Source organism: Gopherus evgoodei, chromosome 13 (assembly GCF_007399415.2).
Source record: "Gopherus evgoodei ecotype Sinaloan lineage chromosome 13, rGopEvg1_v1.p, whole genome shotgun sequence".
Classification (NCBI taxonomy): Eukaryota; Metazoa; Chordata; order Testudines; family Testudinidae; genus Gopherus; species Gopherus evgoodei.
This window is the reverse complement of record NC_044334.1, coordinates 6,172,847-6,190,504: the sequence shown is the minus strand read 5'-3', so window position 1 is coordinate 6,190,504 and position 17,658 is coordinate 6,172,847. Positions and strand designations below refer to the sequence as shown.

Below are 17,658 nucleotides of genomic sequence, written 5' to 3'. Positions count from 1 at the left end.
TTCCCTTTGGGGCACCTGGCATTGGCCACTGTCAGAAGACAGGATACTGGGCTAGATGGACCTTTGGTCTCACCCAGTATGGTCATTCTTATGTTTTAAGACCTTCCCTGGTTGCCCTACCACTGATATAAGCCTGTTGGTGGCAGAAGTGATGGGAGTGCTAGTGTCAATGGGTCACCACCAGGGCCGGCTCCAAGCACCAGCTGAGCAAGCTCGTGCTTGGGGTGGCAGATTCCAAGGGGCCACATTTCTGCAGTTTTTCCCCCCCTTTGCTCCGGTTGCCCTGGAGGGGGCAGCAGCACGGAGGAGGGGAGCGCCCTGCTGGGAGTGGTGCCAGGTCGGCCCGCAGGTTTTTGTTTTTTTTGCTTGGGGCGGCAAAAAAGGCAGAGCCAGCCTTGGTCACCACCTTTTTAACTGATGTGTCCCGTAGACCCGCTGAGTAGAGTACATGATAAGGTGATTAAAATACCAGTGGCTAATCTACACTGGAGAGCCCAATACAGCTATTACCATTGATAGAGCAGCAAGGGTGGGAAATGCTAATATCGCCAGTAGACAAAACCTCAAGAGTACAATATGCCCAAATCTACCTGTCCACGCTGAAGTCAGTGGGAATTTAGCCTGTGTGTGAACTGCAGGACTCAACAGCCCAAGCACCTACTAAGGAAGGTGCTATAGAGACTAAAGAATTTCTGGGCCTGGGCACCTATGTGGGGCTGGGAGCTTGTTATGGTTTTGAGGTGTACAGCACCTAGCACAACGGGGTCCAGGGCGAGGGCTTCTAGCTCCTACAGCAACACAAATAATAAAGGATACGATATGGACAGACTGACCCCATCTCACCCTCCCTTCTTCCAGTGCGGAGATAAACACTGGTCCGACACTGGGGGCCCTGCTCCCTCCAACTTCCCCCATGATGCCCCGGGACTGGGGATTGGCCTTTTTCCCATGATGCCCCGGGGCTGCAGCTTGGCCTCTCCCATGATGCCCCGCGGCGTCTCCTTGGTTACCGAGGCGCTGGCGCGAGCGAGCCGGGCCCGGAGGAGGGGGAATGGCGGCAGTGGCGCTGAGACTCGGGGTCGGGATCCTCCTCCTCCTGCTGCTGCCGCCGCCGCCGCCGCCGCTCCCGGCCGTTAAGGGGGTCTCGGGGCAGAGCCGCTCCGCCACTGCCGGGCCGCCGCCCCCGGCCGCCCCCTCTGTTCCAGAGACTCCGGACCGCCCCGCCGCCAGCCCCACAGCTCCCGGGCTCGGCCTGGGCTCCTCCCCAGCCCCGGCGTCGCCGCCGCCAGAAGCCCCCGCTCCGCCCGCCGCCTCCCCTGCGGCAGCGGCTCCGGAGGCCCGGGCTGGGCGCGGGCCTGCCCCAGTCACCGAGGGTGGGTACCGCCCGGCGAGCGGCTCAGGACGGGCGATGGGAGCTGGGTCAGGCTAGGGCTGGGGGCGCGGCTGAGAGGGGCTGCAGGCTCTGGCTAGCGATGGGGGGAGAGCTGGCTAGGGATGGGGAAAATCGGAGGGGAGGACTGTCGGGTGGGAGAGAGAGGAGAGGGGAGAAGCCTCCCAGCACCTGTAGCTTCTCTCTCTCTAATTCTCTGAAATCCCAGGTGGCATTTCCATGGGGGTGCCCTCAGGGTGGCTCCTAGGGATCCTCACTTAGAGCATTGGGCTGCTGAGTGTATTTAAAAATATTTTAAATGGTTTTTGCCTTTTAACTACGCCCTTCAGTTTCTTCTCCTCTTCTGGCTTCATGCCTGCCTATGACTTGGAACAATCACTTGCTGGCCAGTTGCCCTCCTAGTCATCCTGGAAATCCTTTCTGTGAAGCCCCACTTCTGTGGGCAAGGCTTCATCCAAGGTCTTCGTGCTAGCAATAACCCCCATACCACCTTTGCCTTCACTTTTGTGCCTTGCATCCTGCTTTTTAGGAGTACATTATAAATTCTCCAGGTCAGGGATCCTGCTATTTTAACATGTTCCGTAAAGCCCTGTTTACATTTATGGTGTTGCATAGAGAACAAACACACACTTTCCTATAAGGAACTGGAAACACGTATTTTAGAGTTTGCTTTCCCCCTGAAGCACCTAAAGGTTGTTGTGAGGGGGTTCAGGATTTCCTTAGACTGAAAGCTCTTTGAAGAAGTGGCTGTGTTTTGGTTTTGTGTTTGTACAGCACTTAGTGTGATGGAGTTGAGGACCGTGACTAGGGCTCCTAGACACTACTACAGTACAAATATTTTATGCTGAGAGAGGCTTCTCCTGACAATGTCTTTCAACTAGTCGCTGTGTTTTGCATTTCACTCCTGATTTCTCTCTCTTGACAGCTACTACTGTCCCATCCTCACCCCACATCACTTGAGGGATTAAGAAGTTTGCCCCTGTGCACTCCTTTCCAAATGTCAGAGGACTTAGAAGTCCCTCAAAATTGATCCCTGTTTTACATAGCCAATTCAGGAGTCTGGTGCCAAATTCAGCTATTAGAACTTCTGAGAGAGACAGTGGATGAGGTAATATCTTATTGGACAACTTCTGTTGGTAAGACAGACTTTGAAGCAGACAGAGCTCTTCAGGCATTAATGAGGGCATGTTGGACACTGTGTCGGTGATCAGAGAGCATCCAGTGGGCCATAGTGAAATTTAAAATTTACAAATTGAAATTATAAAGGATTATGAAGTCATCTGTCTCCTGACTGACAGCTGTTATCCCTTACTGTTCTAGGCTTTGGCCCTTCCAATCCATTGGTAAATACATCCCTGATCCAAATTCCAGAGGCTTCAGACTCAAAATCTCTAGTGCCTCCCTCCAGTCTACATTTACTCACAACAGCAAATAGCAAAAAAACAACAACAGTGAGCAGTGGCCTGGGTGCTAACACTATTGAGTTGTATGCCTTGCTTTGCAACCGACTCTCTGGAGACTCGTTCAAGCCTTGGCTTTCCCTGCCTTTAAAATTAGAGTAGTAATGCTTGCTTATGTCTAAAGCTTAAATGATTAGACACCTTGAAATCCTGTTAAAGCTACTATGGATGTGCAAATAATGGCCATTTTACTACTAACTGGACTTGACAATTTCATATTGTCAGTCAAAATCCCTCACTTCCAAATGTGATATTCCAAAGAATGTTTTGGTTTTGCCCTAATTGAAACACTAAATTATGGGAATTAAAAGAAAAAGCAACTAATCTTATTGATAGGTGATGGGGTGCACTACACACCACAGATGGCACCCCCTCCTAGCTGTACAGAAGCAATCCTCAGAATGGCTAACACCCCTTTCTGTGGTTGCACTCCACCACACTCTTGCCAGCTGTAGCTCCTCTCTTCCTTCAGGGGCTACTGCCTTGTCTTCGTGACTCAGCCTTCCAGCCAGGTGCCAAAGTTCTTCTGCACAACTGGTCTCAGGGAATCTTATCCAGCATTGCCCTGATTGTGCCCTTTCCCTTGTGGCCAGTAGGGGAACCTGGGCCTGCCCACTGTTCCAGTGGAGAGACCTTGTACCTGCAAACTGTAGGTCTCTGACTCAGATCCTGTTGCTTCTTCCTAGATCATCTGGTCCTCCCCCATGTGTACCAGCTCAAACTCCCTGCTCACAGGGAGTAACTGCAGAGCCCTATAGTAGTGGTTCTCAAACTTTTGTACTAGTGACCCCTTTCACATAGCAAGCCTTTGAGTGCAACCCCCCTTCCCAATAAGTAATTTTTTATATATATATTTAACAACATTATAAATGCTGTAGGCAAAGCAGGGCTTGGGGTGGAGGCTAACAGCTCATGACCCCCTGAGGAGTCTTATCCCTCAGTTTGAGAACCTCTGCCCAATAGCCTCAAACTCACCTCCCTTCTCTCTAGGAGTGCTACAGCCAGACTCTCTGTTGCCAGCATCCCGGCTTTATAAGCCCAGCCCAACTCCTCTCCAAGCTGGACTTCATCAGCAAATTAGGCCTTAGCATACCCTGTCTTTCCTCCAGGTGCAGCCTTTAGGGGATTAATTGAAACTAGAAGAATTTTTAACATGAAACTGCAAAGATTATATGGAAACAGGAGGAAAGAGAGAAAATAAATGCCCATCTTGAAAAAAATCAACTCATATTGAAACATCAGGAAAATATGATATTACTATACCCGGAGCATGTCTTGTCCTTGGAATTGTGTGGGAGTTATAACAAAATGATCTATTTATTTAGATTCTAACATAAATATAAAACAACATTTATTAATATGACTTTTTCTATATCAATATTGGGTAGTGATCATATTTTGTTGACATCTTCAAAATTCCTGTTGATTTCACTAGGAGTTTTAGATTCCTAAGGAATGCAGAATCAGGTCTCTAGTATGCCCTTGATTTTGTTAATTGCTCATCATACGGTCACTGCTTGAGAAAATGTGTATCTTAATTCATTGTTTTAAAAACAACAATACCTTAGGATTTAGATACAAACATTTAACTGCAGTTAAAGAAGGACACTGTGAAAAAAAATATAAAGAAAGTTTTATTATGCATAAAAAATCATTCCTAATTTTATTTTAAATCTTCTTCTTTCCAGTTGCTGCGTTGTGTGTCTGTGACCTCTTGGTGGCACAGTGTGATGTAAATTGCTGCTGTGACCCAGACTGCAGTGCCGCAGATTTCAGTCTCTTTACTACATGTTCAGTTCACATTGTCACGTAAGTTCATGAATAACTTTATTTTTTCAGCTTGAAGATGCGGAGTCCCATCATATTCTCACTGAATTCAGTAACAAAATTAAATAAATATATGGAGATATACCTATCTCATAGAACTGGAAGGGACCTTGAAAGGCCATTGAGTCCAGTCCCCTGCCTTCACTAGCAGGACCAAGTACTGTTCCTGACAGTTTTGTTGAATTCAATGGATACAGGCTAGGGTCTGTGTCGTGGGCTTGTTTTCCCACAGAACTCCCTTGCCGTGTGACAGGGCACTGCATTCACCCACCATCCAGTCATCAGCACAGATCTACAGGGCCTAGGAGACTTAGGCCTTCACCTGAATCCCATGAGAGTCTTCCCTTTCTGGGACTATCATAAAGAAACTAGTGAAAGACAGCAGCAGGCCTGCCTTCAAACAAGGGACCTCCAGCAATCTGTATAAGGGTTCAAAGCTCACAGGTAAATCACTGACAGAAGCTCTGAACTAGACCTTCAAGGTATGCCCAGTTCTGCTCAGACTGGCTGTGGTCATGGAGGAGTTTTTGTCCTCATTTACGCTTCTCCCCAAACAGGCCTGGGCTTCCTTCTTTGTAAGGCTCTTCATCCAGGCTTGAAATGCCTCACAGCCGTGGTAGGGCAGGGAGGCTTCAGTTTATGCCTGCTTTTTAACCCCTTCCCGTCCAATGTGGGGTCTGTATACCCCCGTCACAGCCTGGAGTTAGTTTTAGTGAGATCTCTTTACAGCTGAAGAGAAGTCCCAAGGGAGGTTGATAATGGTATCTGTGTCTGTTTGCACTGAACTGTTTCTGGAGTAAAAAAGGGAGCTGGAAGTTTGTAAAAGATCACTTTTGAGTGGAGCTGAACCTCTAATTGTTCTGACATCAAGAATAGTGCCAGCACTTAAATTCTTATTAATACTTCAGGAATGACTTCAGCCTACATCTTGACATGGAGATGCAAAGGTAATTTAGTATCTATTTATTATAGCACTGAGTGGCTATTTGGAACAGATGTTTGAACTTCTACATTAATTTCACTGTGCTGTGCCTTGGACTGTAATCTCATCAGACCTGTCAAACTAAGCAAGGCCATGTCTGTCTGTTGCTTGGATAGGAGATCTTGAACAAAAATACAGGTTTTGCAGGGAGTGATGTAGGTTACACCTTTCCCTCTGTGTCAGTACTGACTCAATGCCTTATCATGACATTAAGGGCATTGTTTTTAAGAGAAAGAGTAAAATATTTGCAGCTTCCTATCAATACAATTTAGAAGCTGGAAATTTAGGAACGTTAGCACTAGGTGAGCAGGTGGCTCTTTCCATGGACCACCAGTAGTCCATCAGTGTTAATTTGGGAACCCTTTGCTGTAAGGAGTCCTGGTCATGTTAACTAGGAACGTGACAGCATCATGGTCATCATTAGATAATGGGAGCTTTCCTCTGATCTCTCTTTTAGGAACAAGCATAGAATCTCTTCATCTCATTGGGAATTTGCCTTTCTAAAGTAACATGTTAAAATATAACATGATTGTAATAATGCTGGATTATTGTTTTTTTGTTGCTGTTTACAACCTGTTTCAGTGTGTAGCTTTGCATTGGCTTCAGCCTCTCAAAGAGGAGTTAAGCAAGCTCATTTTAGAGTCTTAATTTAAAATAGCTCAATGTGACCTCTCAGAACAATAAGCATAGCTCTTCAACCCACTTCCTGCATAAATTAGCCCAATGTGAATAACAGAGTTTATTCTCAGTGCTTTGAAATTTGAATCATTCAGCCACCTGGGACTGCTATTTCTTTGTTCTTGCCACAATGCATATTGCCACCCATTTATAGGTATTTTTTATATATATTATCAGAAAGGTGTAATCAAAGCTGTTTTGAATGACAGTTGAATCCTCTGCTATGAATATTTTATTCTTGTCAACTAGAAATGCATAGAATCAAGCTGTACTTTTTTTCTCAAGCTGTCTTGTGACATGTCAGGGGACTGTCAATGACCACAAGTTTTACATCTCACTTTTACATCTCATTTTAAAGATGGTAACTTTCATGTAAGCAATTGCTGTGGTTGCTACAGGTGTGTTATAATTATGAATGGGAGGGGAGGTAGTCTGTGGGATCCTGAGGGAGCAGGAATACTGTCCATGATGTGGGCCTATTAAGTTGTGGTTCACCTTATGAAATAGTTTACAACTCTCTACCTAATGGATTATGTCTAACTAGCATCACTTAATAAAAGAGAAATATAGGATTCAGGATTATGTAAATTCTATATATGCAATTTCTTTTACTTTTGATGATGTCCTTGCACTGCTTTTGACCAGTCTGTAGTATCCACACACTCTAGCACATGAGGAACCACAGTCTCATATTCAAGTCCACCAGCCAATGTAGGGAGGATTGGTACTCTTCAGAGTGTGACATCTACCATCCACTGAGGTGCATGGAAAACCCCACTCACTATTGACCATACTGCTGCAAAACCAAATTCTCTTGTTGATTTTCATTGAGGATGCTGGTAACGCATTGTACCTATCCTAAACTGACTCAGTATTTCCCTTCTTTGATGTTTCTCATTCCATCCCTTATATCCTATGTGTTGTGAGAAGTTCATTATATTCTTTTTATGAAGATGAGTGATATGATTCTGTGCTATCTCAAGGCCATGCATCTAATTTTCTCCTGATCCTCTTGCAGCTTTCTCTACATTCAACCTTGTTCCGACCCATCCCCTACCTTCTCTCTGGTATGAATAAAAGCACTTTCTGAATGCCCAGTCTTTAACACACCTGCCATTGTGGTGTCTGAAGCCAACTGGATCCCATCTGAGTTGTCATCTTTTATATCATTGTCATCAAATGCTGTCATACTTTGAACTGTGGCTATTATCACATCCCTCTGTTTTGAAATCCATGAAGAAAAGATATTGGTGAATGGCAAATTGTTGTTGTTTGTTCCTGGGATAAACGGTATAAAATGTTAAACCTTGTAAGGATGCATAAATGATCTTCAAATCTTTACTACAGCTATCCATCCCCACTGTTGCCTTCTTTCTGTTACAACAATACATGTATATAAAGATTTTAAAATAACACTGTCAAGATTGACTTTGTTGGATCTGTATATTTGTTTGCAGAGGTGACAGCCAGCTTTGCAGTCAGGAAGCAGCTATATATTCAATCAATGTTGCAGCACATCCACCTGAAAGGATATTTAAGTTAGTTGATCAGAACAATCCAAGTATTTTCTGCATTCATGCTACAAACTGTAAGTAGATCTGTAACTGATGCTGAGCAATGTAATGTCATCTTCAAAACTCTTTGGGGCAAAAATAAAGACTAAAATTGCAAGTAACCACACTTGCAAGAAGACTGGTTATCCCTGTGTGCTGAGGGGTCTGGTGTCATACTCCTTGCCCTGACAAAACACGAACAGGTTTATCAAAGGAGTTTTGCCCTCATACAGAGCCTCTCTATAGAGAGAATGGGATTGGGATCTAATTAGGGCTGGTTGAAGATTTCCATCAAAACTTTTTTTCAGTGGGAAATTGGGCTTTTGACTAAATGAAGATTATTGTGGACAATGTTTGCTTCTCAAATTTAAAATTTTTAATCAGAAAACTAAAACTGTTTACATTTTTAGATGAAAAGTCAATATTTTCTGCAGGGGGAACTAACTAGCTCCAGCTGTAACTGTTGAAATTTTTTCCAGCTCTTCCAGTGTCAGTCTTGTGGGGGCTTTCACATAAATGAAATAGAGTTCATGCTGTAATTTTTTCATCTCATCATGACTGTGAAATAGTAATTTAAGCACTATCCATTAATTGTTATATCTGGGAATGTATGATCAAATCAGAGACTTTGGTTTAAAAGGTCCCAAATTTAGGAATGCATTTTATCCTGTGCTTAATTTTGAGCACAGGCTTAAGTGCTTTTTTGAATTGGGGCCAAATTATGGCTACCGGCTGGTACCTCCTAGAAAACTTTGAGAAATATTCATTCTATTCTGGTATTTTCCTTCCCATTTTTAAATTCTAAGGGTATGTTCCTGTCTCCACAATGGAAATGTATGTTACTAGACACAATTTTTATAACTTTTATCTAAACTTTCTCACTTATAAAATATTTTTTCACAGATAAACAAACACTGTCCTTTATTCCTCCTGAAATGCCTACTTCACAAAATTTTGATAGTTTGCTTAAACAGTTTGAAGGTGTTACCTTCAGTGCTGAATCTGATGTTCTCTTGAATACTGAATCAGATGCTCAGAATTCCTCTGATGCAAATGAAACTGCTAGATATGAGGTAAAAATAATCTGATTCTTTTTATATTTGCAATATTTTAAATGTACTTTCTTTGATCATAAAACACTTTCTCGCTAACGAATCTTTCCGTATATAATTGAATAAATATTGTTTGCATCAACTTAAAGTTACTTTTCTGACAAATACAGACTTCATTATAGTCCTTCATTAAATATAAACATTTCAGAGCAAAAGATTAAAGTGCAGCATTTGGCTTCAGTCTTCTCCAAAATCGAAGTGAATTTTTAACATCTGGGAAACATGCAGCTTCCTTATGCTACTTCTGCTATTGGCAAGAAAAAAAGAAAATGGCAAGATACTATTAAAATATAGCAAGTAGGGTTTATGTAGCCAGTTGTCAGTGCAAATTTTTAAAATATAGACTTTATAGTCTTTGAGAAGATTTGTTTTATTTTTGTAACAGCAGATGAGCTGGAGAATTTCCAGTGATTGTAGCAGATCTTTAATTTAGCAGTCAATTTACAATGGTAACATGATCTTGGCTTGAGTTATTGGTGGGTGGAGAAGTTTGGTATATTGGGAGCCATGGTAGAAGCAAACAAAACGTTAATAGTTCTGGTTAAATTTGTTGTATATTTTATTAATCTTTCTGTGTACTGAAAATCTACAAGCTTGGGTTTGCCCCTCTATTTGGCAGTATGGTGTTCCTGTACAGACGGCTGATGCATTTCTGAGATGGCCTGCTCCTCTTGTCTCCTCTCAGTGCTCTGATGCTAATCCTGCAGGTTGGAAAATGCATTCTAATTCCTGTTTATCCTCTTTTTAGTGTGTGCTTTTGTTCTCCTGCCACTCCAATTTGTAGGTGATTCAAATGAACTAGCACACTTACCTGTCCAAATCTGGATAATTTCATTTATAAAAAGGGTACTTAGCTATTTTAGTTCCTTTTGGTCATAGACAAGAAACTGTGTTCCATGTAGACAGAGCCATTCAGAGTCACACATATAAATCACTGAGTCCCACTAATGGGTCGCTTTTCTGTTTCTGAAACTGAGCCCCTTTGGCCTTACGGCTGCAATAGAACTAGTGTGAAGGTGATAATGCAAGGTGGGATGGGGTTACATGAAACAAGGCCCAATCCTGCAACGCTTGGAAGGTGTCCCCACTGAAGCCAAGGAAGTTCCTCACATGAGTAAGCTCTGCTTGCTTGAGTAAGAGTTGTAGGGTTGGGCCCTGGATTTCTATCTTTCATACCAACAATATCCTAAAATGCTTCAGAGATAAATACAAGACAGTGTATGTTACAGAAGATACTAGATGGCAAATAAAAGTATTGACATAAGGTAGATAATGGGGGACAAGAAACTGATAATTCCCTCGTTAAAGGAAGAAAGATAAGCTTTTGAGAACCCTAAATGCAGACATAAGTCTAATACTAGATTTTGTTGTAAATTTCTATTTTTAGGAAATAATGTTTAGTAAGAATGTGATCATGTCCTAAATGAGCATATGTGCATATAACTAATGATCTACAATAAAATCATGAAAATCCTCTTTATGTGAAATAGTGTGGCTCTCTTTTCTGTCTCTCAACAAAAATCAAAATGTCAAAGAAATGAAAAACAAATTCCCTATTTTTTTTGCCCTCCATGACCGTTAAAATTTTAATGAAAAGGTAACTCTTAGTTTTGAATTTAACTTGAAACATCAGGATTTTCACTATAAAAGCGATAAAGCTTTTTAGCTACAGTTGTACCATAGGCCACATAGTAGGCACTGATTCTGAGATATGGTCATATGCTTGTATAGAGGTGTTAATAGACAATCTTTTAATTGAGAGCTGTCTAAGAATTACTTCACATTCACTTTCAGTGTTGCATTTACTTGAGATTTTTATGTCTTTTGCTTTTCATAAATGGTATTTTCTTTAGTTCTCTCAGTAATACTTTTTTACAGGTTTTCTAGTAAACCAGGCTGTGAAATGCAGTAGAATGATAAATGTGGGAAATTGTAACACCACTCAAGCACTTAGTATGCTGTTCTACGCCAACTCCAGCATTTTAGCAGTAAGTAGGCTTTTGAAACACAGCTGCTGGTTGACATTTGGTATTTATTTCCTATCTCCTCTTCACATCTTTAGAATTACATAATTTCCACTTCCTAAGGGAAGTGGGATGATGACTGTTTCCTTTTATATAGGAGTTTAAAAGGGATTTGGAAAAGATCTTCTCCATCATACCTTGTAGAAATAGCCATTCCCTCCCCCCCCCCTTTCAAGCTCACAAAGGAGAAGCACTTATTTGCTGGGGGCTTAGATAACCAAAAGACAGCCTGGAAGATGTGAGTTTGTAAATGATTCTAGGATTGCTGTTGCTGAGCTAGTGGACTTACTGTAGAGGCATGGGTTTCTGCTTTCAATGTGCATGCCTAGGCTTTCATAATGAGCCGATTGCCAGGAGCCTAGATATATCCTGCTCACTTTATCTTCAGAGTTTGTGTTGCAAAAAGGCAGGCAAGACTGGAAAATAAGAGCAGACACCAAGTGTTGGTAACCTTTTAAGAAAATCTTAGATCTGCCTATTCCTTGCTGAATTTATTAATTATTATTAATTATCTGTGGGAGTTTAGCCAAAGTTAGGGCCTGATGCAAAACCCATTGAAATCTAGGAATTTTTCCACTGATTTCAACGGGCCCTGGAGCAGACCATAAGAACTACACGATTTTGCTCTTGAGTCATGAGTAGCAGCTAATTTTGGCAGTGAGGATAATATATGGTATTCTAGTTACTTCTCTGATGTGAAAGCCATTGTAATATTAGATAATTGTTGGTAGAGAAGAAATACCAAAGCAATGAAGTCTTAACCACTTACCTTTTTATTTATTTGCTCTTTTTAGCTAATGATTTAGCTGTTGTTTGAAATAGCTTGTTTTTGTTCCCTCCCCTAGGTACCTAAGTCAAGTCAGATGGTAAGTAACATTATTTCTTAGATGAGACAGGCTTGGGATGGAATCCTTGCTTCATTGACGTCAATGGGAGTTTTGTCATTGCCTTCAGCGAGGCCAGGATTTCACTCTCTTGCTGTTTAATCCAAGCAAAATATGCACTTTAAACCAGTTAGCATGTCTTCTGTCAGCAGTGGTACAGTTAATAAGTGAAAGGGTGCTCAAGAACTTGGAGCTACTGCCTGAGATGATTTATTAATTCTGGTGATTGAATCCCCACCCAAATATAATTGTAGAGTCTAGGTTAGCTCATGTTTGCTATTAAAAATAGAACATCTGATGGTATTCAGCAATTCATGTAACATGACCATTGTTCTGTCCCTCTGGAACAGAAACCTCAGGCTAGCTCTTGAGGGTTTTAGAGCATGCCCTTCAAGGGTACAGACAAATGCTTGTAGCTCCTGGCTAATGTAGCTGTCTGTAAGAAACAAACTACTACTTTCTATGAAACCACTGTTCTAAGATTTCTGAATTATAACACTTGGATTTCTTTTAAACAAGAAAAGGTATCAGTTATCCAGGCAGGATCATGTGCCTAACAGTTCAGTTATACCCAGTATTAAGAAATGACACTTGTTTATGTTTCAGGTTAACGTTACTGTCCAGACCATAACTATCCAGTCTTTGAGTGGAACACGTACTCTGCTTAACAGTAGTGATGTCCTTTTGCTCCCCAAGTATTTGGATGATCAAGTGTGCATAAATGTAGTTCTTGGGGTAGGTACACATTGTTTTTCCTCTTTGTACTAAATTAAAGACATGTATGTATGAGATCATTCCTATTTCACTCCTACTTCTCAAACTATTGCAAATCATGACACTTCCAGCTAAAATGTGGTGAAGAGTAACTTTATCTTTGAGAGAACAGAGCCTTACAATATACAGCATGGTATCCTGCAATTGGATTGGAAATGCACACTAATGCAATATGTAGACGTAGGATAAAATCCATCTATTACTACTTAATATTTACTATTTGTGTGTGGCAGTTTACATAGACAAGATACAGTCTCTGTCTCCAGTAGCTTAGAATCGAAGATGAATCTGAGACAGGATGCTTGGGGGAAGAAGAAATACACAAAATAAGATTAAACTGCTGGTTAGGTTGGTACAATGCATATTAGTTCATGTCTATATATTTTTTGAAAATAACTAAACTTGAGGGTTGGTATAGGACAGTGAGTAGGAGAGATGGTGTCAGGAAATCAGTTTTGAGGAAACTGGGAAGCATTAAATTATTCCTATACACTGATAACAAATGTATTGATTTGTTACATTTGTGTCCTTTATCTCCTACATCTATTGAGAGGGATACTGATCTCTCTTTGCATCTTTGTAAGGATCACATTTTTCTCTTAGGCTAGACCACAACTACTTCCTTGAAGGTCACTTCTGTAGTCGATTGATGAATGGGAAGATAGAGAGTGCCTACTTATTCTCTTTTCCCCAAAGTTCCTTCCTGATGAAGGGAAAAGCCAGAATACAGAGGTTATTTCCCCCCCAGACTCCATCAGTCCCTATCCATTAAAATTTTATAAAACCATATGTAGGTATGTCTGACTTCTAATATGTGGCCACTATAAAATGATCAGCCATGTATTGATTAGTGATTCAAATCCTGCCTTTCTACAGCCATGGGACTTTACATGGGTATTGCAACTGAGAAGGTGCAAGTTTCTAGATGATGGTGGTTGTGATCTTCCAGCACATTTATCCCTAAAGAAGGGGAGAAGTGTGGAAAGATTCCTTATATAGTCTGGTTTTGAGCTCATTTTTTACTTGTTCTAATTAATATGGAAAACTCTGTTTTCAGGTGAGTTATTCTATTACATACACCGATGCAGGAGAAATAACAGCTGCAGCTGTTTCTTTTGTCCTGGGGACAATTAACAATACAAGGCTTCCAATACAGCAAAGCTTTGAAATTACTTTTACTCAGGTAAAGTCTAAAGATATTGTAGAGGATTTGCTGAAAGATAATTTAATAACAAACCTTATTAAACTTTCATCAGAGCTAATTACCAGTAAAGTAGAACACAGCTTACACTAGATGGATGAGCAAGGCAGAATTTCAGAGCTGTATGTTCACATCCTCCAAATGTTTTGATGTTTTTCCTTTTGAAGGCTCAGCAGGTGACTGTACACCTGTGTGTAATTAAGGCAAAGTGTTGCTCTGATTTCAGTAAACACTCTTGTAGTCTTAGGCAGAAGTCTTGTGTGGATTGATATTTCAGACTATTCAAGACAGCTTATCCTAAATGAATTGACTGTCTCTGTCTTCCAAATATTTAAGTAAGGCATAAGAACTAATGTAGTGTAATTTGTGTTACAGCTAAACACAAAGCCAGTCCCGCTTAGTGGAAATCCTGGTTATGTTATTGGATTGCCTCTGAGGGCAGGATTTAGACCTCCTGGATATCCTTTTAACATCTAAATGTGGCTTATAGCAGCTTTGAGAGCGCTTCTTGACTAGGGCAAGTACTTCAGATCAATGAATGAAATATAAGCATTCACTGTCTTCATAGTAAAAGGTAGGTAAGCAGATGTTGTGCCTGGGTTAATATATCTTTATGATTATTTGTCAAGGATGGCTTATAGCATTATTTTTTCCCAAAATTATGCATTCCTGCTAGCCTATGTTTCAGAAATATCCACTGGCTCATCCTGTACCACTATAATCAGTGGGAGCTTTGCCATTGACTTCCAAGGAAACAGGATCAGGCTCTGATTATGTATTCTAGTAACATTTCTAAACTACCTACAGAGTATCTTGTATTATTGTAGCATTTTCACTTGCATTTTGAGGATTTTACTAAGGATTCCTACTTCATAACAGTCTGAATATTTAATATTGTGCCTTAACACTCTATTACATCTGGCATTATTCAGAGTACTAATACATACGGTCAACTTACTATTTTGCAAAGCTCATCGAATCAGGACTGTCTTGCAGTAGAAGGAGTCAGAACCCCAGTATTATTTGGTTATAATATGATATCTGGCTGTAAACTAAGGTAAGAGGGTAACTTTCCATTGAGCATTTATCTATCTATTCACAAGCTATAATCCACTAGTAATAGTTCCATTTACCCTATTAGAATCTGTTCAGATGCTATAATTTTTGTACAATGTACCGGTAGTGGAGATGGGTGTTGAATACTTAGTTTAAAAGTATTGTAACTGAATTGTCTTGGAATAGCTGTATATATATTGCCAGCTATAGTCAGCACTGTATGAGAGCAAGGGGAAATAATTGCTATGCTAACCCACAAGATTTCACTTAAATTGATCTTTTCTTTTCTGAAAGAATCACTGCAAGTACAGAATGTCAACCCTTGGCCAATATCATCCTGAATGTACTGAAAGGACAAAATTTTCCAGAATATGTAGCTTCATTTGGAAATTCTCAGGCCCAAGATGTATTGGATTGGGTGCCAATCACTCACATCCAGTCTTCAGAACAGGTGAAAATAACTCATTTTTCTTTTAACACCCCACACACTTGAGTCCTCAGCTGCTGTAAATGGACACTGAAGTCCACAGTAAAGTCAGTGAAGCCACAGTGATTAACATCAGGTGAGGACCCAAGTGCTTTTACACTTGCATGAATAGTGTACCACAGCACATGGATAGCAGCATTGTCTATTGAGGGGAACTATGGAGTTACTCTGGTAATTTACAAAACTCCCACATTGAGCTGTTGGCTATTGTACATGTTTAATAAAATGAATGAAGCAAAAATCAATATAAGCTAATTTGTAATGTTTTCAGGGTCTATGCCAAATCCCAGTATCATTTGAAATAGAAGTGAAATGGAGTAAATATGGATCTTTGGTGAACCCACAAGCTAAAATCGTGAACGTCTCAGCAATGGTCATTACCACCATACTGGCCCAGGTATGTGGTAAACTTGCTTGATTTAAGAGTGGAAGAATGTGTTTTATTTAGAACACTAAAGGTGGCAGTTTATTATACATTATCTATAAGTTGTGCATGACAGAGGCCTTGTTATATAAACATTGTTGCTCTTATGTTTCCCTTAGGGCAGTTCTTCAGTGGCCGCAGTAAAGCCGCAGCAGTGCTTTAATGTGACTTGTGTAGTCGCAGCACTGTGCTGGGAGAGAGCTCTAAAAAACACCTCCATGAGGGGCGTAGCTCCCAGCACTGGTGCACTGTCTATACTGGCACATTACAGCGCTTGGGGGTGGGGGGGGTTCCACACCCCTGAGTGAGAAAGTTGCAGTGCTGTAAAGTGCCAGTGTAGACAAGCGTTAGTTTGTCAGAAAGAGATCAAGATAAAACTTTGTTAGAATGTATCTGTCAGTTTTCACTGCAATTCAAACATAACCGTGGACTCCTTGCTACAAACAAGTTTCCAGTGAAATTGTACACGTCTCAAAAAGGAAATTCCATGATGTCCAAGTACCTATGTTACCAGTGACAGCTAAATATTTAACTCCTAGTGAAAAATCAGCTGTATAAAACCAGGGTGAGCCTAACACTTATCTGTATCTTTATTGCAGACTAATTTTGGAAGTGAAAAAACTATTCAGATAGGAAGTTCTGTTACTTTCATTGATGTTTCTACACCAGCAGAGCCAGGCTATAAAGCTCAACCAACCATTGATGCCAAGTTACCCTTTGATTTTTTTTTTCCATTTGTTTAAAGTAAGTATACATCCAAATCCCATTCAAGTTCTATTTCTTAAACTAAGTAATCACTAAGCATTAGATGAACAAAGCCCTCAGCCTCACCTGCTTTTAAAGATAGTAGGAAATACGCTTCTTATGACTCTGAAGGCTGAAATTAAACTCTTTAAGAAAGCTAAACAGACAGGGTGGGGATTTTCCAGTGTCCTTGGTATTGGCTGATCTGCTTGCATAGGAATCAATGAGAGCAGTTCTGCCAACACCAAGTACTCTTGAAATCCCACCCATCCGTTTCCACACTTCAAAACTGTGCCTGCACATGTAATAAGAGTGTACTCACTGAGTGGGCCTTTTCCAGCACCCTAGTCAAGTTTGCATTGAGTCTAAAGAACAATCCTGCTAGCTGGAATGATCTGTTATGATAGGTTGTTTTGGAGCATAATCCTCTTCAGTAGCACACTAACTTTTACACACACCACTACTTCAATGTTTTATTTTAAGAGCTTCAGTTACACAGTTCCCTTTTTCCCCAGCCCACATACAAATGAAAATGAAGAGCAAGAACTGAAGAAATAATATACTGCAAAGCATTCAAGCCTGCTGCTGAGGACGCCTACCTTATCTGGATGTAGCTGATGTGGTTCTGCTCTTGTTCAAAATTGCACGTCCTGGGACTAATTGCACAGTTAAGTTCAACAGCACCTCCGGAAGTGAATGCTACCCAGCAACAGGATGAAACGGCCAGAGCAAAGATTAGCAAGGAAGCTACTCGGACAAAGACAAATGGGAATAGAGTAGGTGGTGATTTAGAGACAGAATAATGCTGAGCTGGCTTCTTGAATTGCAAACTCCTACTGGGTATTGCAGATGAAGAACACGCAGCAAAAACCAGTAACTCCTTGAAATAAGTTGTGCCCCCAATATTCACAGCTTTGTAAATATCCGACTTTATTTAATGTGTTGCAGCATTAACTGCACAGCTGTACAATTCAAGATTTATGCACTACATTGTTTAAGGGAGAATGCTTGTTTAATTTGTCAATAATCTGTTGTAAGACTACCTGGATACTACAGGAGCTT

The 17,658-nt window shown here is 40.9% G+C and overlaps 1 protein-coding gene across 1 annotated transcript; it reads left to right on the top strand.

The window, feature by feature from the left end:
• Positions 1-1,051: 1,051 nt before the first annotated feature.
• Positions 1,052-17,598, top strand: TCTN1 (tectonic family member 1). Its single transcript, XM_030583172.1, has 15 exons — positions 1,052-1,373; positions 4,539-4,659; positions 7,795-7,925; positions 8,794-8,963; positions 9,622-9,709; positions 10,881-10,990; positions 11,872-11,892; positions 12,517-12,645; positions 13,742-13,867; positions 14,261-14,343; positions 14,802-14,942; positions 15,236-15,392; positions 15,700-15,825; positions 16,452-16,596; positions 17,112-17,598. Exons 1-14 carry the CDS (start codon positions 1,052-1,054, stop codon positions 16,593-16,595), a joined length of 1,869 nt encoding a protein of 622 aa, XP_030439032.1. The 3' UTR covers position 16,596; positions 17,112-17,598.
• Positions 17,599-17,658: the final 60 nt, after the last annotated feature.